Below are 24,377 nucleotides of genomic sequence, written 5' to 3' on the forward strand. Positions count from 1 at the left end.
TCCGGGGGGCAGCAAAGCTCGTGGAATGGCTCTCGCCGCTCGATTCGTACGCGACTCGCGAGCCTTCTCCACCGACCTGACACCTGACCAGGCAACGCCTCGCCGCCGCCGCCGGAGACGGGGCCGGCGCGGCACGATGAGGAGCAGCGAGGCCATGGAGCTCCTGGGCTTCCCTCCCTACTCCCGGCCGTCCCCTTCCGAGGTCCGCCCTTGATTCCCATCTCTCTCTGTGCTCCTCCGCGAATGCGATTCAGCCTGAACTGCTCCTGGTTGCGTAGTCGCTGCTCCGCCAATTTCTGAGCTGATTCTGGTAGATTTTGGTCAAAGAGGGCGAAGGTTGAGGAGATTTTGCCTGTACGCTTCCGAATTTTTCAGTTTGTACTCTTCATCTTTACGATGCAGGTAAAGGCTGCGTATAGAAGAATGGTCATGGAGTCTCATCCCGATCGTGTCCCAACGCATCTGAAATCTCAGGCTGAGTCAAAATTCAAGGAGGTAAGGTAAATTTTTAGCAAAGAGCTTAATACCACCATGCACGTTCGTCAATATTGCTTGCTATTGTTCATCGTCGAATCCCTGTACAGAGACTGAAACTGTTTGCTTCATTCTCATCTGCACTTATGATTTGAGCATTACAGCAAGCATCGCTGCCAGTTTTATATGCTATTCTAGTATCTATAGGATTCTTTAACTGACCAACAAGGCATTTCTGATCAGAGATGGTCCATATTGATATGTCCACATAGACATTAGGTATATTGCACAAGCAATTGTAGTGCATTCCTAGCTTTGGTTTTTCCTCCCCTGTACTTACAAAACATGTGTTTATACTTCGCAGATATCAGAAGCATATTCTTGTTTGAAGGATGGTATGTTCTTACTCGGATAATCACTACTTGCTTTGAGAAAACTAGAGGCAGTAAGTTGCTTACTGTGGTATGATGTTCCCTGATGAGTTGTATCTCCTCCATCGTTTGCAGGAAGAAGATCAGGGAGTAGGATGGAAGGTAAACTCGATTGCATTACGAAAACCATTCACACAATCTATATAGCTAATGAGCTTTTTTTTTCCCCGACCAAACCTAATGAGATATATCATTCACACAGTACATGTTATGCGGTCTGGTGTTCCAACTGGATACGGAAGATCAAATAAAGCACTGGTTAAAGCACCATTTCTACTCATAATGTTTGCAGCAGTTTCTTTTGGTGCCTTTAGCGCCTCAAGGTAACACACACTTAGAATTTTTTCCATTTTGTTTTTCTTAACACATTCTTTCTTACCTAATTGATGAAATCGTTTTTGGATTTATGAAGAGCGTATCAACGGCAAAAGGAACTCTGTTCCTCTCAGAACCCCTTTCTACCATAGAGGAAAACCATTGTACTGTGTCTATATTCATAGGCAAGAAGAGTATCTTACATTGTACAGATGTAAACAAGTCACACACTGAATAAAAGCAAACTTTCGTGCGTTATGACTTTGTTGTTCCCGAGCATGTGAAATCATATGGTTTTGGCTTTCTAATTTCGTCTGACTTTGCTGTTTCTTGTTGCTATCTTCACTGGTTGACCTTTCTTTTGAAATTGCTCCATGGGCAAGCATTCTTTATGTTGAACTGTTGGGTGTCATGGCAGATAGACAAGGTTGTACAGTTTATTGATCAAAGGAACTGTCAGAATGTGCCTTCAACAAAAGCTGCTTTCAGAATTCAGACATACCCATCTGTTAAGACTACGGAAGGGTTTCAACTAGTCGTTTCAGATTATGATATGCTCTGGTGCAAGATAAGTGTATGGGATATATGAACCAATGTAAAACCTGTTAATTGCATACGCTGTGTCGAAGCACAGCCACAAAATACAGACGTGAAGCATCTCGCAGAAACGTAGTGATTCTAAGTTTGAGGGAGTTCTTAACAGCAGAAGGATCACACGTGCAACAGCAGTAACATGTAATGTAAAAGCATTTAACAAAATCAGCAACCATTAAACTGCTAAGCAACATGGCAACCAAAGGGCTGAGCAGAATCAGCAACCAGCATGAGATTTACAACCAGCCATAGTTTTGAGAACTGTCAGCATTACAAGATGCATACCACCATCTAAAGTGGGAAGAAGCAAAGAAAGACGCCAAAAGGCGTTTAGATTTACTCCAAACCTTCCCCCAAGAATGGCAGACACCAAATAGGTAACCTACTAACCTTGCAGCAAATAGCATGACTGTCTTGAATGCAGTTTGTTTGCATTTCAGAATCCGTTGCCATGCAGCAAAAGTAGAAATCCAGATAGGATCAATCATCCAGAGCCACATGGAGTCACTGAACTTCACATGATCCATCCATTCATGTTCGTTGCTGTGAGTATATGTAGAAAATGGGGCTTCAATAATGATAGTTCAAGACTTCAAGGCTTCATAGAGTAGCTTAATTAGCAGCAGCTATGCTCATACTATGGAATATTTCCTCGAAATCAACTCATATTTTGAGGATCCTTTTAAACCATCTAGGTATAATGAGAGCATATAGTAACCACCAGCATCAGGAACTGATTTACTGCCTGAACAAAAGGCGATAGTCCTTCAGAACTACTTTATAGTCGATCGCAGAATTATCTTACCACAGCAACTAGCACCCATAAGAATAACCGCAACCAGGCTAACCGCGACGGAGTTCTTTTAACAGGCCAAATGGTGTATTGACAGACAGACTCCCACTAAGACATAACAAGTCTGAGAACTACTCCCTCCGTCCCATGAAGAGTGCAATTCTAGTTTTTCTAGGACAGATTAGTGGTGGCGTGAAAAGGCTAATACCCTCATTTGTTGGCCACATGCAGTAAGTTTTAGCATGCAAATCAAATCTGACCACTTAATTAGGCAGGTAGTTAGATCTATTTTCTAGGATTGCACTCTTTTGTGGGACTTTTTTCAAAAGCTAGGATTGCACTTTTCATGGGATGAAGTACTTACTATTCCACTGCTGCTAAGATATGTGTAAAACTACTTAATATCCCGAAACCTGGCAAAATGCAGATAAAAGCACTGTGCCAGGAAACTTCAACAGAACTTTGCTTTTGCAGACACAGTTTTGCACCGACCACCAGAACCTCAAAGTGTTCATTTGATATGAGCAGACAAATGTACCAATGCTAAGCATTCCCGCTAGCATCTGTAGTCGCATCAGCCACTATTATGTTAAAGGACAATGGCTGCCACCCTGAAGAATTTGGCACAAACCACTTTTTTGTATTGATTATGATATTCAGAACCTGAAGAACTTCACCAAGGGCAAGATTCTTCAGGCATGTTTTCTTCAACATAGCAGCAGCTTGATACCTACAACCAAAAAAGAATTACAATAGTACAACCACACTCAGCCTCAGGGAAAGTATGATAAAATTCGACACATATTTCTGGGTAATGGAGCCTCACCTAGACTGAGAATTCTTTATCGCAGAGTAGCCATGGGCAGAAGATATGAAAGTATGAACAGAATCTAGAGTTTCTTTTGGGTATTTTGCATTATCATCCATTATATTGACACATTTCCAGAGATTTTCATTCTTCCCAAGAAAGAATGACATTTTCCCTAACTTTTTCGTGACAACAACTTGATGCTGCATGGCAACCTGAAGAGCCTTCTTGACATCAAAATTTGGTAGATTAGCATCCCCATAATGTATACAATCTGCTATATTTTGTTCTGTTGGGGGAATCTTCTCAGTCTTCAATACTTCCAAAGCACCTAAGATATATCTTACAAGACCTTGAGGGTCCAAAGATGGTTGTGGACATCCCAGGTTGGCTCCCCAGTGTCCAGTATTTTGCATGTTGCTAGGCATGTTAGGTTGAGTTGGAGGTCTGTAACTATGATCACTGTAACCAGGTTGAACCATATGAGGGGCACCAGGATGGTTTGGATGGTAATTGACATTCAAACCTTGGTTATTATGAATTCCTCTAGGGTATTCAGAAATATTCAGCCGACTCATATCAGGATAATTGATTGGTGGTCCATGATAAGGTGGGCCGCCTTGCCAGGATTGCAACGGTGCAGTAGGAATACCATTATACCCAGCTGGTGCTGGACATGAGTTGCTTCTATGTGAAATTGATGATTGAAAATTGCTAGATCCACCATGAGGACGATGATTCACTGGATTCTGTGGTCTTGGTTGCTGAGAGGATTGGGGTTTCTGATGCTTTGGATGACCATGGCTATTAACATCTGAAGCACCATTTTTAGATGAAGACTCGGTTGACATACCAGGCTTCTTACCATGATAAAAGTCATGAGGAGCGCTCTTTTGATGGGAAAGAGCAGATTTTACAGGCTTTTTGGACAGGGAAAATGGCTGAACTTTTGGTGTATTCAGCTGATCCACCTGTGCCCCATCTTGCGAATCAGAACTAGATAATGACGCTGATGATGGCGTGAGAGATTGATTTGGTTGGCTAGCAATGCTTCCTTTAGAACTATCAGGTACTCCATCAACTGAGTTTTCCTCAGTCCTTGTTGGTTTAGATACATTGTCTGACTGGTTTTTCCGAGGTTGCCTAACTTTATATTGTTTATCTCCCTTTCCATTACCACCTTTTTGCTGATCAAATGGAATGTTATTCAGCACTTGAGTACTGTTGTGTGGAGTTGCATCTGAAGAATCTGAAAGCATGTTCTTCAACGCATCCGAATGATCCATGCTGCCATTTGCTATGCTACTTATGTATGGCGACTCTGCCAATGGTGGTTCCCCAGCCACAAGGCTTTTCCATAGCCAAACATGTTTTGCTGCAGCTGTAAGTGCTTGAGACACATTTGGAGGTTGTGCTAGTAGAATATTATACCGTCTCTGTACTAGCTTATGAAGTGCATTTGAGAAGTCCCGGTCACCAGATATTAGCAAATAATTTGCTGGTGGAGGGTTGTCAATAGCCCAGATTAACATGTCAACTAAGATCTTTTTATCACTTGCATCTTTAATGCCTGTCATTTGTTACAAGAAAACAAACAATAATAATAATTAGACAACATTTAGACATCGCATAGATGAACAGAGAATTGTTGGACATTCAGTGCAAATGCATGAGTTTTAGAAAAATTGCTTGAGTGTGCCAAGATTATTGTATGCAAGCTATGTTAAAATTAAACTTGGAAACAGATGACAGTAATTGGTAGTTGTGCCAAGTCTGCTGGCCAATCGCTGTAAGGATATCCTAGTTTAGTGCAGTCAACCAAACATCGGCAAATATTACAGATAGAAATGCTAATTAAACAGTACTTTTCATTACTCATTCGCAGGGGCGGATCCAACGTGGGGGCTGGAGCGCCCCCTACTCCCATGGATCCCATGGGAGCCCCCCAAAGCCCCTGCCCCCCCCCCCCCCCCCCCCCCCCCCCCCCCCCTTCAAATTTTAGACATAGATGAAGAGGAGGAAGGAGAAAAGGAGGAGGAAGAAGAAGGGAAAGAGAGGAGGGAGGAAGAAGAAGAGAAAATTGAGCCCCCCTGTTGTGTGATCCTGGATCCGCCCCTGCTCATTCATAAAGAAAGTAGCTTTTACAATAGATATAAGACTAGCACGCATGCTTGTAATTGTAATAAAAATTAGTTCAGATACTATACTAGTCCTAAGAAAAAACAGGATAATAAAAAAATATACCATGGGAACAATCAACCTATTAAATACACTAAATCAAAGGAAAATACATGATAATTAGAAAATTCAAAACATAGTGTGTAAATATAATCAATAGTCTGGTCAACAAACAAAAGCAAACAAACACAGCAGACTCCACAATCCCACCAGCTATCACTTCGAGAGAAACCACATTTCTAAAATTCCACGAACAAACCAAAAGGTCAAACATCGTAAAATTTCTAAATCAATCACTTTCCCAACCCACACCCGGCAACCCCACCAATGCCAGCATAATCCAGAAGCCAAAAAAAGTAAAAACCATCAGATGAACACATCTCCGATAAGGAAACTTCCAAACCCTAAGCTTCCACAGTTATCCCCAAGTATCACAACAGATCCATCGAACAGACGCAAACGAAAGCGTTGAAAGTGACTAGTGCAGCAACCCGGCTATTCAGTTCAGAGGCAATCGGAACGGCGCAATCCGCATGCATTGGCCAGGGTTCAGCGGATCAACTCGCGACGAGCCATTAGGGAACAATTGGGGGTGGTTGCCTGGTTGGGGAGTACGGGGCAGCGGGGTAATCCGTACCTGCGGGGACGTGGTTGAGGGCGATGCCGGTGCTGGAGAGGGCGTGCTGGACGGGGTTGGGGACGCAGTTGGTGTCTCCGTAGGCGGAGATGGTGATGGGGCCGGTGTAGCCGGCGGCTGTGAGGGCGGAACTCATGTTCTGGGCGATGAGGTGGGCATCGCAGTTGCGGGGGACTTGGCAGTTCTCGATGTCCCACCACACCGAGGTCTTCACCGTTGCGTACTCCCCCATAGTCGCCGCCGCCGCCCGCCCCGGTTTCGCCGGCGAGTACGGGGGGGGTTGGGGGTTTTTTATGGTTTGCGACGGCGGCGGCGTCGAGGTGGCCTTGAAGGAAGGTACTGTTTTTCTGTTTAAAAAAAGTGTTGCAATTTTGCTGCCAAGTGGAGAGCTTATAATAAGGGGGCAGGTTGGTTTCCTTGTTTTTACATCCCGTATTAAAAAAATTAAGCTTTGTGATACTATTCCTGTAATGAACTTCCTTTCTCTAATGGCACAAAATGGATTCCATTACGAAAGATTTTGTATAAATAAGGTCACTTGCAACATAGAGTTCTCCTAACATAGAACCGCAGGGAGTCCAATCCAAAGGATCAAAAGATCATGAACCTAAATCTTGTGGATAGTTCTCTAAAGTTTCATTAAAGGGAAATGTTTCATACACAACTCATTTGTATAGTTCCAATATAGCTAGATAATTTTGAGTCTTTGCAAACGAGCACAGTAAAGTAAATCGAGCTTTTTATATTTTTATATTTTGGTTAAGAATCATATAAATATGTCATATGTAAACAAAGCTCTTCTTTGAATGAACCCAATACCTAAGTGTTTCTATAGGAAATATAAGATATATAAAACTAGTATAGTTCTATTTACTCCAGAAATGTTTAATCTAAAAGAAGCTACATAATTTTAGCTAACAATAATTCATGGGGACAATACTACACACACATAACGATGTGACGATCACACTAGACAAGTAGATATCATCCTCAACTCGTCTCATGTTAGATGGATATATTCGTTCCTTCTTCGTACCGCTCTTGCTACGATTTTAATGCTAAATTTGTATTTCTAAGTTTCCCAAAATTAATGAAAAAAAACTTAAAGAGGACCTATATCCACTTATAGATATGTAGATAAAAATATTAATAAGAACCTTCTCAAAATGTCATGCAATTTAATATAGTTCAAGTCATGCTGAAAAAAGTTAGTATCATATGAGGCTCGATGGTTATTCAAGTGTAACTAGTAAAAAGAAAATATTCTAGTAACATATTCAGATCACTTAAATAATACATTCTACCGTCAAAAAGTGGTGCGAAAATATTCCTTCAACTACTTGGAAAAAATGTTAGCCTATGGACATCTAAACATCTTGCTCTTATATACTTTTTTGGTCGATGGAAGATGCCAAGTTACATTTATGGGTTTTACAAGCGGATGACCTTTCATTAATGGAGGGTACATACCATAAACCACCTAAAAGCAAAGCAAAGCAAATAAAACTACAACATACTGGCATAAGAACAAGTTGCACCACCGGAGGACAAGCAAAAGCAAAACAAAGCCAATGCCGCCGCGTCAAAAGGCAAAAACCAGAAAGCTAAAATCCACAAGGGTTACGCCGAACCGACTGCGGCAGAGCGGAAAGCTGCTCGCTGGTTTCGGTTTGCTTCTCTCGTGGGGCTGCCGGAGCTCTTCCCAGTCCGCTTTACACGGCTGCTGGCACTGTGCCTTCGATCTTCTGCAGCAGGCGAGGGGGAGCCCCGGCATGCGAGCCGCAACCGTGCGTCATTTTTGTATCTTCTCATCCTCTGCAGCTGCGACCCTGCAAATCTCACACGGAGGGGAACAGAAGGTTCTGTTCAGAGCTAGCACGTGCACGTCACGTGCCTGGGGGCCCACTGCTCAGTGACTTGCAGAACTCATAAAATTTTGTAGAGGATTGGGGATTTGGGATCTGTAGTTGTAATGTAATCTGTGTCCCTTTCCCGTAATAACTGCACGAGCAGAGCTTAAAGGCTCCACCAACACTGACAGGATGACGCTCCGTTTCAAACTTTTTAGTCTTCTTAATTTAACAGGCAGTAGTCGAGTTCAGATAGATGTTTAATCATCGTGCGAGGATTTTCTCAGGGACCAAATATGCTGCTGGTGCTGGTAGAGGTTCCAGGCGTGAGGCGGTGACACTGCATTTGCTTTCGTTCTCTGTGAAGCCGAACTTTATTCCTTCAGGCAATCAGGCACGGGAGTGATTACATCGCACAGAGCAGGGGCAGCAGACCAGAGAGGCAGAGAGCTTCATCACGCGAATGGCAGATCACTCAAGTTGGTTGAGAAATCCCTGTATGCAGCAGGGCGGTGCTTCTCCATCACGGGAACTTGAGCTGGGCTCAATGCGAAGACTGCAACACTGAATCACTGATCCCACAATTCATCAGACCAGAGCTTAGAGGTACCACAGCTTGTAGTTGTAGAGACCACCCCAGTCTTCATTGCTTTTTTTTTTATAAAGGGTCTTCATTGTTTGTTGATGAAACTATACCACTTCAAATACTGCACAGTGCTGAATTCAGACTCTGTACAACAAGGTGCAGTTGATGAAATAGCTGCTACTCAGAGTGAACTGCACTTTGCGATCAGCATCAACGCTCCAAGGGCCCATTTATAATGCTAATTTCTGGGAGGCCACTGCTAACAATGCTGATTGATGGACTATTTTTTCTGAAACCCGGCAGAGGGATCATACTAATAACAGAAGTATGAGTGCCTCTGCTCCCAATGCAGCAGAGCTGAACGATGGAATCGAGGGGACTAGAAGATAGCAACCAGCTATAGCTATAGGTGGCTGGCCCGTCAGGACAATATTTGCAGACCAGCACCGGATTGTATTACAAGAAGAAGAACATCCTAATTACAGGAAGATCAGGACATCAAATCGAGTCGTCAAGGCAAGGGCTCCTCTGAATCTCCCAGCCGTGACAAATGGAGGTAAGCATCAGTACCTACAACAACGAAACAATACTGCTGTAGCACATGAACTGCGGATAAACATGGTTAATTCGTGCTGACTGAATATGAGTCGACCAAGTGGAGTATGACCATACCATATCCTTCCATAGAGATGATTTGCAAGTCGCCACCAAAGTACTGAGCATAAAGGCGGCTGATTGGGAGCCCGAAACCATATCCGGCCATAGTTGCTCCTTCATTAGGTCCATCTAGATCAGGTGGATTCTTTGCAGTGGTATACAGATATGTGAAAATTTTTGGGAGGCCACTTCTCGCTATCCCACCACCTTCATCACTAACCTGCATTAGCAAAGCGTTCAAGCTTAAACATCACATTGTGAACATCATATTTAGTTTTCCATATGCAGAAATACGTATTGCCTTGGTCCACAAACAAGTTTAGAAAAAAAATAGCTGTCACATAAAAGAGAATTATATCTAGCACTTGACTTTGTATAAGTTACAATTAAGTTGATTGGTATATTATTGCACTTTGCATTAAATTTCAGCGAAATGCCAGTGGAAGTTCCATCAATTTTAGATAAGTTTACAGGTTTCTATGAAGTTGCTAAATATAGTATTGCAATGAAAAATATCCTGAAATTTACTAATTTTCCAGACTAGCTTTCATCAGTAAATAGCTGTACCAACAGTTCATGCATGATAGGTGATGTCAGACTACTACCTTGATAGTAACATCCTCTTCTCCATCAGCAACTATAATTCTAACTGGGGGAACATCTTTATCAGAATTCATATATCGTTCTTGCACTGCACGAAGGGAGTTCTTCACCAATTCAAATAACATCAGATGTAGGTGTAATGCCACATATCTGTATTCAGTGAAGTCAAAGAGTAAGCTAGCATTTCATTTTTGTATATTTATTTTCAATAAAAATGAACACAGCCAAACTATGTGAGCTATAAGAGGCATCCAAATTGAATATAAAACATATTTTAGGACAACACAACCACAAACAATATCCTCACTAAAGATCAAGCCGTCAAAGGTAACTCACGAGAGATTATAAGACTTACGGAAATGTAAAATTTGGATCGCCATAAATGTTAATATCAGGAGCTGATCCATATTCCCTTAAACAAATAGCACGGGCGTCTTCGCTGGCAGCTTGAGCCACCTGTACGGGGGACAATTTTGTATTGATGAGGCCTATGACGCCAGGCTCTGGTTCAGGATCATGCAAAGCCACATGCTGCCCTGAAATTAAGCAAGCACGAATAACTCAGGCCACGCATCTAATAACAACAGAGACTCGATTCCTGTTAATTATTTGATTTAGACCTACGCATGGGGCCAATAATATGCTCCATGTTTCAATTTAAAGTGGAACAAATTTTACACAGTGGTGGCAAATATGGATAGTGTAATTGATACAGTGGCACAAATCTAATTCTTTTCTACTATTCTACCTGACCCAAGATAGAGTTTAGCAAAAAAAAAAAAACCAGGCTGAAAAGTGCACTCTGCTTGATAGATTTACAGAGAAATTTCGTCACTAGACTGGTTTCGGCGAAAAGGTAGTATTCCCGTTACTACAGTAACTTCTAGACAAACTACCACGTAATGAGAGAAGATTTGGCATAGCATGTCCAAGTACTAAACTGGACAAGAACGAATTTTCCAGTAGATTTTACCCTTCACAAATTAAGCTCCTGACAAAAAAAAAGTTCGAAGGTTGGCAAACCTATCAGCATGCGGATGCCAATCCTTGACATGTAGAATCGATCAAGGAACTCATGGATCTCATCAAATCCAAAGGGAATATTCCTTGCGCGGCACAGGTGGTGCTTCAGCTGCTGCACCCCCAAAGCCATTGTTGGAACCACATTATTATGCCGCACCTTGACCATTTTAATCATCTCTGTGAAAGCGAGCTCATCGTTCCGATTTCTCACTTCAGGGAAGTATCTGATGTCGCGGAACGAGTCCAAGTACCAATCCCTCACCTTAAGAAACAAACAATTGTTAATAGACCAAACATCGGTGCCACTTCCACATCAGAATGGTCAATTTGGTAAGAATATTCATTTGGTTAACGAAATCTCTGTCTCTCAGTAAAATATACATTCTTTGCTGACTTCAGGTATTATAGTATTGACCAGGAAAGGTAAAGGAGATGAAAAAACCCACTAGGCCAAAAAAATAGTAAGCAAGACACCAAGCAAGGCTGCAAGAATCTCCCAGAATTTGCTTTTCAAAAGGAAGAATCTCCCACATTTAAAGATTCCTTCTCATCCAAAAAAACAACCTGTTGTTCCTCCAACAAATGCAACTACAATCTCGTAAGAACGAGGAATCAAAGAATAATTTTCTAGTGGCAAATCAAAATGAGACATGAGAGTGAATGCTGTACCACGAGTGGAATCGAAAGAAACAGACCTAAAAAGAAAGAAAGAAAAGGAAGCAGCATCTACCCATAAGTGAACCACGTTTCCAGAATTATATTCGGAATTAAAATTCTGCTTATATTCGGAATCGAAGTCCTGCTAAGAATCCCAAAAAAGCTACTTCAGTTACTTGGGAACTAAACCGAAAGCCAACCACAGTGAATGAAAGATGCTAGTCTGAAAAACAAATTTCCATCCCAGATGAACAGAGGTGCACCAAGCCTGTCAAATCACCCACGAGCTGATGGGAGACAAGGACAAACAATCAGGACAGCGAAATGGTCACTCAAATGAAACATCGAGTAAAAACTAGCTAAATTAATTTGGAGAGGCAGGGACAGAGAGAGGCGTGGGAGGCATCGACGGACCTTGAGGATGGCGGGCTTGTTGGAGAGCCCGAAGGGCAGGGACTCGAGCTCGAGCGCGCGGCGTGCGATGCGGATGGGGAGCTCCCTCTGCAGGAACTGCGCGGAGAGGAGCAGGTTGCGCGGGGTGGGGCGCGAGCCGAACTCCATCATGTAGCGCAGGCTGACCCCCGTCTGCTTCATGCTCCCCCACCGCACCACCTCCTCCGCCACCGCCCTCGCCAGCGGCTCCGACGCCATCGCACCCCGAACCACGCCGCCGCTCGCCGCCATCTTAACCAGCCAGTAACCGCCCAATCTCACCGGTGGGATTAGCGAGCGAGCGAGGCGGCCATTCAAGGCAGGCGGGACGAGGACAACAGACGCACGACGGAGAGAGCCAAATGGCGGAGCGCTTATAAAGGCGGGCCAGAGCCCAGAGAGGGGTGGGAGAAGGGATCTGTGGTGGGCCCTTTTGTCAGTGGGCCGGTGTGCTGGCCCAGTTGTCAGACGCTGCAACGGTTTGTGCGGACGGTATCCGAATCGGGGAGGGAGGCGGTTAAGACCATGGCCCAATAGCGTGCGAGGAACCATGGGCTTATCCGCGAGGATTTGGGAATTAGAGAACCACATGTGCTTTTCATGGAACAATCTCGAGATCTTTACCAATTTTCTTCGGCAAAAGTGTGTTCGTGTTGAGACTTTAGTGTCGAGGCAGAGTATTGTGTGTGAGATTAAACGGAATTGGAAATGACTTTCCCTACCCGTTTTGCTAAAGGTGGAACAATCGTTAAGCAAAGAGTGGCGCATCAGTGCTAATCCGACCACTATTTGGGATAATTAGAACCCAGAGCTAGCATGCTGTCATTGCCGTCACTGTCACCGGCGACCATGATTTCTCCCAGAGGAATTTTTGGTACAGGGCCACTAGCAGGATTAAAAAAAGGAGTGATTCATGTGCACCAACTAATGGACAGTATCCATTGCTGGATCCACACCACAAGACATCCCCCATTGGCCCACATACAACAAATCATAGAATATGACCGGTTGCTGATCGAGCTTTGGGTGCATGATTTTTCATTGAGGAGGTGGGGGAGTGAATGGTGACCATAGCTCTAAGAGGATTTTGATCCTCAATCTTTTCCGAGGGATATATCCATGGTTAATTTTGAGCAGGGGAGGTCGCAATTGCTAGAATCTTCAAAAGTTTTGTATATTATGATAGGAGCTGCAAAGATAATTCCAACCATAGAGTAAAATAGCAAGTCCACATGTTTATATGTGGCTCTGAGGACCTCCAATTGTACTGCACAATAGAAGAATTGCTATGCTGAACGGTCTTCTTTGATTGCCGTTGAATTAGATAAGGATAACGCACCATGCTTCTATCCATGCATGTTAATAAATGCTTTGAGAGAAAAAAAATCTATAAACGATGTGACTAGAGTAAGTGGTTGGATATTTTGCAAGCTGCAACCTCTCGGAACCACTCTTCTATAAACACATGAGAGATAGAGCAAAAGGCAACTCCATGACCGGTTTCCTTGGGTTTCACGAGCGCGGAGGAATAGAAGGCAAATCTGAGGAGGCTACATGCTTCCTTCTTGAAGAGGTTAAATGTTTCACCATGTTGTTGTGAATTCTGGCAATTGCTTCATGAGGATTTTTAGGCCTCAATCTTATGTGGTGTGGGAATCCACGTTGAGTTGCTACAATATGTGAGAAAGGGGAAAAAAGGTTCGAAAGTTGTATGTATGGTCATTGAGAGAGTTTCAACTTTCAACTATAGAGTGAATTGACTGATTTTGTAGAGCTCCAACCATACCGGAGATTCATGTATATGTTCTTGACTGTGGGAACATCACACTTTAGTCTACTTTACTATGGTTGAATTAGACAAGCACATCATACTGTCGATCCTAATTAAGAAACAAGAATACAACGTGCGTGTCCAAGTTACGCTTAACACTTAACACTTAAAAGAATCGGAGCGATCAGCAAGAGATCATTTTTCTTCCTGATTTACTACGTCCCAGTAGATCCACACTCTTGTGTGGACACTTGGAAATATAACACCATAATTATTATTACTATATGAAATGATTAGGAGTACCAAATTGTGTGCGGCCATTATGGAACGAAGGAGAGCAGCAGCAATCAGATGATGAAAGGCTCTGAAGCAAGCCCACCATGAAATCAAATCCATGGCTAGGAGCAAAGACCCTCTCCCTCCTGTTGCTGTCAGGTTTTTTCATCCAGTTCGCCTCAGCCATTACTTTGGGCGGAATTATTGGCAGGTCCCCAGCACTGACGTGGAGGGCCAAGGGACACAATCCCCTCGGCTCCCAGTCCCAGTCCCAGTCCAGTTGGTACGAGCCGTTGGGCCCACCTGCCGCACAGTGTGGCTGCCTGGAGCGAGGCGGTCGGATTCGGATCGGATGGGAATCGCTGTGCGCTTGTCTGTTTGCGACCTGGATTAGCTCATGGCGCCGGCAGCTGCTTATATTAGGAGGGGAGTCGTGTGCTCTGATGAAGAAGAAGCTGATGAATGATGATGAGCTGCCTGTTCTTCTCCGGCCTCCGCGCAACGAAAAGGAAGGAAGGAAGGTGCACGGTCTTCCTGGATAGAATTAGGATGCGGGCAGGAGAGTTTGCGTGCGGGCGCAGCCGCGCTTGGATGTACGAGTAGCAGGCAAGAGAGCTAGCAGGGCAGGTGTGTGGTGGTCCAATGCCATTGCCAAAGCCCAAGAGGATCGATGGGTCACTATTACCAACCACTGGATTGCCAGCGGCGCCCCGAGAGGGGCGACACGTACGCCGTGGTTCCGACCCGGTCGGATCAAAGCCAGATCGGCTCGCTTTGTAGTAGTAGTAGTAAGCAATTTTCCCTTGCTTGAACCTTTTCAAGGCAGAGCTTATCTCGAGTAGAGTACGTACCGTTCTTGGTCTGGTATACATAGATGCGTAGGGCACACGCACACTTACGCCAGCTCGTTAATGACTATTTCAACTACCTGTCTTCACTAGTTTTTAGAAAACTGATTGTCGATAGGTCTCGTACTGTCGACAACTAGTCGGAATCAACTCCAACTAGTCGGCTTCATCAACAACCGTCGCAGCTTCATCGACAATCGTCCATGAATCAAACTAAGTTATTTTTTTAATAATTATTTTTCTCTAGCTTGTTTTTAGCATGGTTGGTGAATGCGCCGACTACTTTTTTGTGTACGCCTCTAGATGGAAATTACCCTTCAGAGCTACATTTTGCCAATTATTCCTAGGGCATGTTAACCGACATGTATGGGTTTGGTACACTAAATTATGGAGGCTATAGCCACAAAACCTGAGTTCCGGAAGCTCCGTCAATGAGTTTGGTACATCGAATTTCGGAGCTATGGTCATGAGTTTGGTGCACTGAGTATTGGAGGCTCGCAGCGGCTACACCCTAAGGAGGTACAAATCCCATGCGCGGCAAACACACGCTCTCCTCGCCGAAAGGCAGAAAAGTCTCAATGACTACTTTATGCGCAATCGCACTCTCTTTTTATCGCAATGTCGACTGCTTATTTTAAATATCTTCTCTTAGCGGTCACTAATCTTCTTGAGCAGAACACACCTTGATTCGTGAAAGCTTCGGATCTTCTTTTCACGGATCTTCTATCATGCCTAAACGCTAGGATGCGAGACAAAGATCTCCGTAGCAACAGTGCCACTACACGTACACGAGACAAAGATCTTACATGCAGTGATAATGACTAAACAGGGACTGGAAGCCTAAACGTAACAGACTAACTACTCGAGAAAAATATGAATGAAACAAGAGCATGACACACAACATTTACATTACATTTATCATTGAATAAATTTCAGTAGTTCCAAATTCTACAACTACGCTACATAATGTATGCATCTCTTTTTGCAGGTCAAGTTTCGACGACGACTTACCAAGACGCTCAACGTACCTCCAATGGCTCCGCTAGCTCTCAGCTCAACGGCTAAGTGCCAATTGCTACTCAGAATACCTCCAATGCAAGGATCTTGATGTCGCCTATGGGGTGAATAAGTGTAACCTGAAAATGTCGCCACTTAAAACAAGTTTATCAGCGACTTGCGGATTTTTTCAAAAATATCCGCAAATTACGGAATCTCTGAAGAAATCTTCGGAATTTCCGAAGATAGAAAACACATGCATTAAGCAGTGGACTAAAACTCTGTCTGCTTGAAAATCGGAACTTCCGGTTTCCAAAACAAAGAACTTCTGGTTTTGGCTCGATCAGAAAAAAACCCCAAACCTTATGCGTAGCAAGTAAGGTAAAAATCAAACCAGATTTAGAGAGTATGCTCCGATGGTGTATCTTAGTAGGATCACAAAGCTCCTGCACTTCACAAACACTAACACCCAAGTAGATCAACCAATATTACAAAATCAACAATGAAATGGAAGTGCATGCAAATGTATGCAAACCTGTGAGGAGACACAATGATTTGTTTCACCGAATTTCAGATTCACTACAGGCGAATCGTACATCTCCGATGGGTACTTCTAAAGAAGCTGGGTTGCACTCAACCCTTTCCCCACTTGACTAGTTAGTTTCTTCCCTTTCGGAGGTGAAGCTCGACCTGCACAAACTGTCCCGTGGCTCATCACATCTTGGGAGCTCTTGGGTGATGCCTAGCCGTTTAGGAGGAACACATCCAAGAGTAACAAATGCTTCACTTGAAACTTGACAAAGCAAACCAGTGCTCAAGTGTATGAATGCTCTTCTAGTGCTCTCAAATAGCTCCTCTCTACAACCCAACTCACAAGATCTAGCAAAAATCACACCACCTCACAAAAAGGGGTTGGGGGGAGCTATTTGACTTTAGTTCAGCTTAGAACAGGCAGAAAGCACACCAGCAACTGCAAAAATAGCAACCAGCCACTGAGGAGGTCGTGGGGTATAAATACTTCACCCCTCAAAAATAAGTCGTTAGAGTTGTCAGACCAAAACTGGCACTTTTGATTTCCCAAAATCGGAACCTCCGGTCACGTGGCAACCAAAACCGGAACCTCCTCTTTCCAAAACCGGAGCTTCCTGTTTTGCCACTGCTTGACCCGTCAGTGTGTACGTGTGGCTTTTGTGTCTCTCATCCCTCACATAGGATACTTGAGCACTGAGACTTTTGTCAAATGACCATGTGATGCATCCCTCTTGATAGTACGCACATCTATACTCAAGATCAAAATATAAATACAATATTCATCCTCTCGAGCTTCATTACCATGAACCATGCCATACTTTTTCAACATATCCACTTGAGAGCTGCATCCAACTTTGTCACTTTAGTTTGAGCACTTCAACCTTGAGCTAGTGACTTGGATCAATATTCAACCACGTATGAATGAAACCTAATTTTAGATCACAAGTCATTTCTTCATCTGACTCAATAAACATTTGATGCATCCCATTACTATACTCGGTAAGACTTGACTTGATACCTCAAGATACTCCGAGCACTAGCCGCTTCACCCTAGCAAAGCTCATGGCCCAAATCACCACTTGACCAAACTTTGCTTAGTACCTCGTTGCTAATCACTTGCTTGATTCCTTCATCTAATCGCTGCCGCATTGAGTTTAGCTTTATTTTGACATTAAGAATGAAATCCACTTGAGATCATATCTTGTTTAGACTTCTATATCCCATTTGTTCATAACAAGCTTCTCATTTTATTTAGAGACCAACTAATATCATAATGCCATCATGCCTCTACTTTTACTCAATTTGCTTGTCACATATCATACATAACCATCATGAAATTTACATAATATTCCTTATTATGATATTCATTTTTAACTCAAGCAATCTTGCAATATGAGGCTATCAACCAAGCCTCAACTCATTTTACACCATTGCTTGCGTTCCATGCTTAGATGAATAATGCCATATACCACACTTGTTCTTTTCACTATATGAGCCATTTAATATAATTTTTTTCACAAAGATTATTCACCAATAGTATTATACTTGCTCATAGACTTAACGAGTTCATTAGACCTTTAATCAAGTTATTATTCAACTCACCAAAATCCATTAGGGGCCTAGATGCTCTTTCAACCTTGTAATCACACTAGAACTCCTCCCTATAACTGACTAATAATCCCGCTCCTGGAGTATATAAGGGAGGGCAGGGATCCTGGATCGGTAGGCCAAGACCTCATAGAACCAAAATAGAGGACTAAATCCTTAACACCAAACAACACCCAAATGCAGGGCATAATATACAACACTCCAAATAGGATGTAGGGTATTACACTACTCTGGTGGCCCGAACTATTATAAATCTGTGTCTTGTGTCCTCACTTTACCTTTGAGTTACAGATCCGACGATCCTCCAACAACTAATCTACTACCTCGAGATACCTCTCGGTAGGTTACCAGGTATAAAACACCGACACCGAGTTACTGTCGCAAAGACACACCAAGTAGCTAGGGGCCTGACGTGCGAGGTCTGAGCAAGAGCCTGGTTGCCGAGAAAATATAGGTCCCGTTTTCTTCCACTAACTTATTTTTAAGCACCCGTCACATCGAATGTTTAGATACTAATTAGAAGTATTAAACGTAGACTATTTATAAAACCCATTACATAAGTCGAGGCTAAACGGCGAGACGAATCTATTAAGCCTCATTAGTCCACGATTTGACAATGTGTTGCTACAGTAAACATTTGCTAATGATGGATTAATTAGGCTTAATTAGGCTTAATAGATTCGTCTTGCCGTTTAGCCTCCACTTATGTAATGAGTTTTGTAAATAGTCTACGTTTAATACTCCTAATTAGTATCTAAACATTCGATGTGACACGTGCTAAAAATAAGTTACCGGAAGAAAACACCCCCATAATTTCAACCGCTCTCCCGGGGGAACAGGAAAGGTCGATACGCATGGAGCCGAGTCCTTGGTGGATGGATAAAGGCTACACCGTGGATGGCTATTGGCTGAATATAACTAGATAAGCACGTCTCATGTTTTTTCTTCTTTAATTTCCTTTCAAGCAGAGAAGAAGAAGGTGGTGGGCGTGTGCAAATAAGCAAATTGCAGCCTCGGGGTGTACAGCACGAACTGTAAAGCGACCTGAGGTCATGTGTAAGGCTATCTGTTTTTGTCTTGCTTGCATCCTAGACTTCCTATTTTGCTTCTCCTGTTCTGTCGACGCTAGCCTTCCAATTACAGGAGCTCGTGTGGTTTTGTCCAGATCAAAGCTTCCAACGGCCGTCAACCAACCTGAATTCCGATCCCCGCATCGCATAGTCGTCATTCTGTCATGAGAGCATAGGAGACTGATCTGAGGTCAACAGGGCCCAAACACAAATGACATCTGTACTGGGCCACTGGACTAAGGGACGACGTCACGGCGGCCCACTGCGCCGGAGCAGGTGGATCGAAACTATACACATTTTTTATGATCACTCTCCTACTGTACGAAGGGTGTGTGGGCCCGTGACAGCGCTTGCCACCTAGCATCGCATTGCTTTGTGGCAAAGAAACCATCCTCCTCCTTTATCCGGTTATTATTCCGCAAAAAACTTTTTTTTTCTTTCCGTTGCAGTACGCGCACCGATTAAGGGGTGTTTGATACCCATGCTAAAGTTTAGCACATGTCACATCGGATGTTTGGATGCTAATTAGAAGTATTAAATATAGACTAATTACACAGATGGAGTCTAATTCGCGAGACGAACCTATTAAGCCTAGTCCATGATTTGACAATGTGGTGCTACAGTAACCATTTGCTAATGGTGGATTGATTAGGCTTAATAGATTCGTCTCGTGAATTAGCACAGGGGTTCTGCAATTAGTTTTGTAATTAGCTCATGTTTAGTCCTTCTAATCATTATCCGAACATCCGATGTGACACTGCTAAAGTTTAGCAACTAGTATTCAAATACCTCCTAACACCGTCCCCTTTTCTGTGCTACTCGATGGAAACGAGTGATTAAATTTTGTGATGAAGATGAGAATCAAATTCTCCGGAAAGATAACCTGAGCTACGAGTACAAGTTATCACCCCTAGCGTGCCATCATCATCTAGAGCAGCTACTGGACTTGCTGCGTGCGAGCTGCGAGCTCACACACGGACACAGTTCGCCACAGCTCATGCGCGTGGGATCGCAGCTCGGCCCGGGCCCAACACACCCAACGGCTCGCACCAACCCCACCCCCCTCCTGGCTGGACCTGGACTCCTCCCACCTCCCGCCGCCAACCGCCGCCCTCCCCACCGGAATGCCGGGCTGACTGACGGCTGACGACACCCCGACACGATTTCCGGAGGAGGCGCCGCCGCCGCTGCTCTGGGTGGTGGGTGGATCCTGCGAGGCGGAGCGCGGAGCCATGGCGAGCGACGTGCCCATGAGCCCCGAGCTCGAGCAGGTGGACGGCGAGATCCGGGACATCTTCCGCGACCTCCAGTGAGTCAGATCTCCCCCCGCCGCAATGCGCTCCTCTCCCTGCCAAATTCGGTCCCGGCTCGCGCTCCGGATGCTTTTACCTGCCGTCGACTCGAACAAAGTGGACTCAGCTGAGGCCTTAGTGGGGGATTTTTTGCAGCAATTGCAGCCAGCTGCTTTACAGTTTATTACCTTCGTGTGCTAACTCCGTCTGCTGCTGCTCGCTGCAGAAAGGGGTTCCAGAAGATGGACAAGATCAAGGACTCCAACAGGCAGTCCAAGCAGCTGGAGGATCTCACCGGCAAGATGAGGGAGTGCAAGCGGTGAGTCTGGCTGAACTCCACCCCGTGTTCTGTTCGATGCAGCCACCCCCGCGTGAACACTGAACGATACTTTTACCTTTTCCCGTCGACGTGCCATTCGTAACTTATAGGAACTCGAATGAGCAAAATTCAGATCTTCGAGTCTCGCGGATGTCTTAAGTTCTGTCAATGTGTCCTGTTTTTCTGCAGATTGATCAAAGAATTTGATCGCATTCTCAAAGATGAGGAGAAAAAGAACACTCCTGATGTCAACAAACAGCTAAATGATAAGAAGCAGTTCATGGTTGGTACTGTAGCTATTTCTCCACTAGTGTATCTTATGTCGTTTTCCTGCACAAGTGTAATCTTCTTTCTTGTGTGCTAGTACAGATCAAAGAGTTGAATTCCTATGTCACCTTGAGGAAAACGTAAGTACATTCAATTCTTTATCTTACGATGCCTTTAGAGCTGAAATATGCAATGTTTCAAATGCTGAAACTGAGTGCCCCTTTCCGTATTTACACCTGCAGTGATGCTTTGCTCCATCACAGTTCACTTCATTCTAATATGTATCCATTGCAACTCTTTTGGTGTTGCAGGTACCAAAGTAGCCTTGGTAATAAGAGGATCGAATTATTCGACACTGGTAACGATCAAGTGGCTGAGGACACACCAGTTCAAATGGCATCAGGTCATCATTAACTTTTAATATTACTAGTAAAATCCTCTTGAAACACTATTCGTGTTAACTTTCTCATTGATGTTTTCGAGAAAAAAAAACTTTATCATTGATGTGCCTGCATGACCTTACAGAAATGTCAAATCAAGAACTCATTAGCGCTGGAAGGAAACAAATGGATCAAACTGACCAAGCTATTGAGCGTTCAAAAATGGTACACAACTAGCACACTCCTTTTATTTCTTCGTTTTTTAACCAACAAGTAGAATCTCTGATATTGCATTGAGGAGTAGAAAAGACTCCATTATCAACAATTCCACATACTCGGGTAGCCTCTAAAAGGAGAAGAAAAGAACAGTGAGTTTCTTCAGCTCTTCCATAATGAATTTTACAGGAACCTTTTTCTCGTAGGTTGTAGCACAAACTGTTGAAGTTGGAGCTCAGACTGCTGCAACTCTGACACAGCAAGTAAGTTTTCTAGAATGGTGTTTTCTATCCAATCATGAGTGTAATAGCCTGTTTGTTTTCCACCATTTTTTTTCATTAAGCTTTCTGCTAACCCCTACTTGGACGCACTGAACATAAAACTTAAATTTATTTTCTCAGACTTTCAATTGGATGTACTACTGAACTATTATGGGCTATAGGAGCGCTTTTTCCCCCTTTACATTTTCCTCTATATTGTAGTTTGCATCAATGTGCATGTTTGTAAAGGCAGAGCCCCATTTACTTAGAATCTGATTTCTTGATAGGTTAACTGTACTACATGTGGTTTTCAGGGTTAGCTTTGATAAGTTTTAGTTTCTGGTCTAAATTTGTTATCTCCTTGTTATCTAAAGATCCTTTCACCAATTTTACAGACAGAACAAATGAAGAGAATTGGCAATGAGCTTGACTCTGTTCATTTCTCCCTGAAGAAGGCTAGTCAAATGGTGAAAGAGATTGGTCGCCAGGTACTCTCTGTCTGCGTGTATGTTCATTCATTTGATATGTGAAATGACAGTACTTGGACTAAAAAGATCTGTTATTTCAGGTTGCAACTGACAAATGCATTATGGCGTTCCTGTTTCTGATTGTATGCGGTGTTATTGCAATAATTGTTGTCAAGGTAATGTTATTTTCTTTGCAAGGTAGCATTTGGTGCCTTTTTTTGCTCTTCCAAAACAGGATTAGTTTTGCTTGGTGTTTAGTTGAGGTAATTGTTGTTAAGGTAAAGTACAACTAGAAGCCAATACCTTTAGTAGTGCAATTCCGCGTGTCTGAGTCAGTTCTGGCATAGCAGCACCAGAATCTCATTTGTTGGACACAGAACTGTCGACTGTCCACGTTTTCTCTCTCTCAGAATTCCTCATTTTTAAAAAATAATAATATAAAAAATTCATTAAATATTGTGAAACAAAGGTGGGCAACTTGAGCCTTGCATCTTTAGGAGCAAAAGTAAGACAATTGTCAGCTAACTGAAAAACTAACCTATGGTGATAAAGAATGGTGATGCAACTGCCCCCAGTTGTGAAGAAGCTAGCTGTTACTGAACCCAAGCATACCCTGCTCATCTCTTTTCCCTTAACCCATTTAGGCCATTGTCAGTTTACTTCATAGTTAGGGTTTTCCGTTTTCCTACACTGTACAATCAATAACCAAGCCCGCCTTTCTCGCAGATTGTCAACCCGCACAACAAGAGCCTCAGGGACATCCCGGGCCTGGCGCCTCCTGCTATGAACAGGAAGCTGCTCTCCATCGACCCTTTCGGAGGACTCTGAGCATTGCGAATGGCTCTTGTGAGCCACATAACACGATGTCACGATTCTTTCCTCGCTTGTATATTGTCTCGTTGTCGGTGTTTGCATCGATCCATTCTTTCCCCATTGGTGAGTAGTAGCTTTGTGTTCCTAGCGGCAGTCGTGTTGTGTGTATTACTCGTGATCACCCCCCGGCTTTCTGGTTGTCTGTGCATACGCGGTAGTGATGTGAGATTGTGAATTTTCTGATTTTTCATGTTTCTTTTGGCTTGTGAGCTTGTTTGAAGGTCAAGTTTGCTACTCGTCTGCTCTGTTTCTGCCCGTCCTCGGTTTTCAGCGACAGAGATTATAACGCTGCCCCCCCCGCACCGCATTAACCTCCGCTCAGCATCTCCAGGAGATTGAGAAAACTCATTCCCCTCTCATTCCCCTATAACTTCTTCTGCAGATTGAGAAAAAATTGTCCCCCAAATTGAGAAACACATATCTACCTACAACCGCAAAAGATCCCACTGTTGCCACACTCGATCCGGCCAGTAGTAGACCGCCATGTGCCCCAGAAGTGGCCCATGGCTGCCCGGCGGCGGCGGCTGGCGCGGCGAGCTGCCGGCGTGGGGCGAGGGCGAGCTCCGGGCGGCAGCTCGACGCGGCGAGCTCCGGGCAGGGGCGGTGAGCGGCCGGCGTGGGCGAGGGCGAGCTCCGGGTGGGAGCGGCGGCGTCGGCTCAGCGTGGCGAGCTTCGGGCGGGGGATGGCGAGCTGCCGGCGTGGGGAATGACGACCCGCGCGACAGCGGGATGGGGCGGAGGCGTGGCGGCCTTGGCGGCGCCGCAGCCTCGCGCGGGCGCCGATGCGGGTGGCCCGGCGGCCACGGCCGGGCAGCGACACGGCGGCCACGCACGGGCCCGGGGCCTGGCGCTGGCGGGGGAGGGGCGGCCATGGCAGCCAGGCGCGAGAGAGGAGGAAAGGGGAATGAGAAAAAAAAAGGATGATTGAGAAAAGAAAGGGGAGAGGGAGGAGGACAGAGGGAATTGAGAAAAATTACAAGGAAAGAGAATTGTGAAAGGGGATCTGATGGAACTATATTTTTCCTCTCAATCCCTTTTAACCAGGAATACGGGGGAAGGGGATTGATTTTCTCAATGCTCTTAACGCTGTCACGCAAGGTTCCGTGCTTCCCTAGCCGGTGTCGCCTGCACCTGCGCAGCATGCCCACACCTCTCGTCTCTCCAC

General features: G+C 44.2%; 4 protein-coding genes across 7 annotated transcripts; 2 read left to right on the forward strand and 2 right to left on the reverse strand.

The window, feature by feature from the left end:
• Nucleotides 1-29: 29 nt before the first annotated feature.
• On the forward strand, nt 30-1,478 carry LOC101754946 (chaperone protein DnaJ). Its single transcript, XM_004958400.2, has 6 exons — nt 30-202; nt 403-495; nt 839-869; nt 981-1,007; nt 1,108-1,228; nt 1,318-1,478. Exons 1-6 carry the CDS (start codon nt 137-139, stop codon nt 1,370-1,372), a joined length of 393 nt encoding a protein of 130 aa, XP_004958457.1. The 5' UTR covers nt 30-136; the 3' UTR covers nt 1,373-1,478.
• A 511-nt stretch (nt 1,479-1,989) lies between these two features.
• LOC101755349 lies at nt 1,990-6,596 on the reverse strand. Of its 4 annotated transcripts, none has more exons than XR_001163309.2 (4): nt 6,231-6,596; nt 3,434-4,985; nt 2,972-3,337; nt 1,990-2,357 (listed from the first exon to the last, which is right to left on the reverse strand). XR_001163309.2 is itself a non-coding variant. In XM_004958401.3 (3 exons), the coding sequence occupies exons 1-3, from the start codon at nt 6,460-6,462 to the stop codon at nt 3,151-3,153; spliced, it is 1,971 nt and encodes a 656-aa protein (XP_004958458.1). In that variant the 5' UTR covers nt 6,463-6,596; the 3' UTR covers nt 1,990-3,150. The 4 variants fall into 4 exon arrangements, 2 of the variants coding, with proteins under 2 accessions (XP_004958458.1, XP_022680386.1); XR_001163308.2 differs by having other exon boundaries at nt 1,990-2,559; XM_004958401.3 differs by having other exon boundaries at nt 1,990-3,337.
• A 996-nt stretch (nt 6,597-7,592) lies between these two features.
• Nucleotides 7,593-12,399, reverse strand: LOC101756026 (pyruvate dehydrogenase (acetyl-transferring) kinase, mitochondrial). Its single transcript, XM_004958403.4, has 6 exons — nt 12,021-12,399; nt 10,950-11,211; nt 10,282-10,462; nt 9,929-10,076; nt 9,339-9,543; nt 7,593-9,236 (listed from the first exon to the last, which is right to left on the reverse strand). The coding sequence occupies exons 1-6, from the start codon at nt 12,288-12,290 to the stop codon at nt 9,178-9,180; spliced, it is 1,125 nt and encodes a 374-aa protein (XP_004958460.1). The 5' UTR covers nt 12,291-12,399; the 3' UTR covers nt 7,593-9,177.
• Nucleotides 12,400-20,074: 7,675 nt separating this feature from the next.
• LOC101756429 (novel plant SNARE 13) lies at nt 20,075-23,448 on the forward strand. Its single transcript, XM_004958404.4, has 10 exons — nt 20,075-20,447; nt 20,657-20,749; nt 20,939-21,032; nt 21,119-21,156; nt 21,328-21,419; nt 21,542-21,621; nt 21,819-21,875; nt 22,268-22,360; nt 22,441-22,515; nt 23,066-23,448. Exons 1-10 carry the CDS (start codon nt 20,371-20,373, stop codon nt 23,165-23,167), a joined length of 801 nt encoding a protein of 266 aa, XP_004958461.1. The 5' UTR covers nt 20,075-20,370; the 3' UTR covers nt 23,168-23,448.
• Nucleotides 23,449-24,377: the final 929 nt, after the last annotated feature.

The sequence above is a fragment of the Setaria italica genome, chromosome II (genome assembly GCF_000263155.2).
Source record: "Setaria italica strain Yugu1 chromosome II, Setaria_italica_v2.0, whole genome shotgun sequence".
Lineage (NCBI taxonomy): Eukaryota > Viridiplantae > Streptophyta > Magnoliopsida > Poales > Poaceae > Setaria > Setaria italica.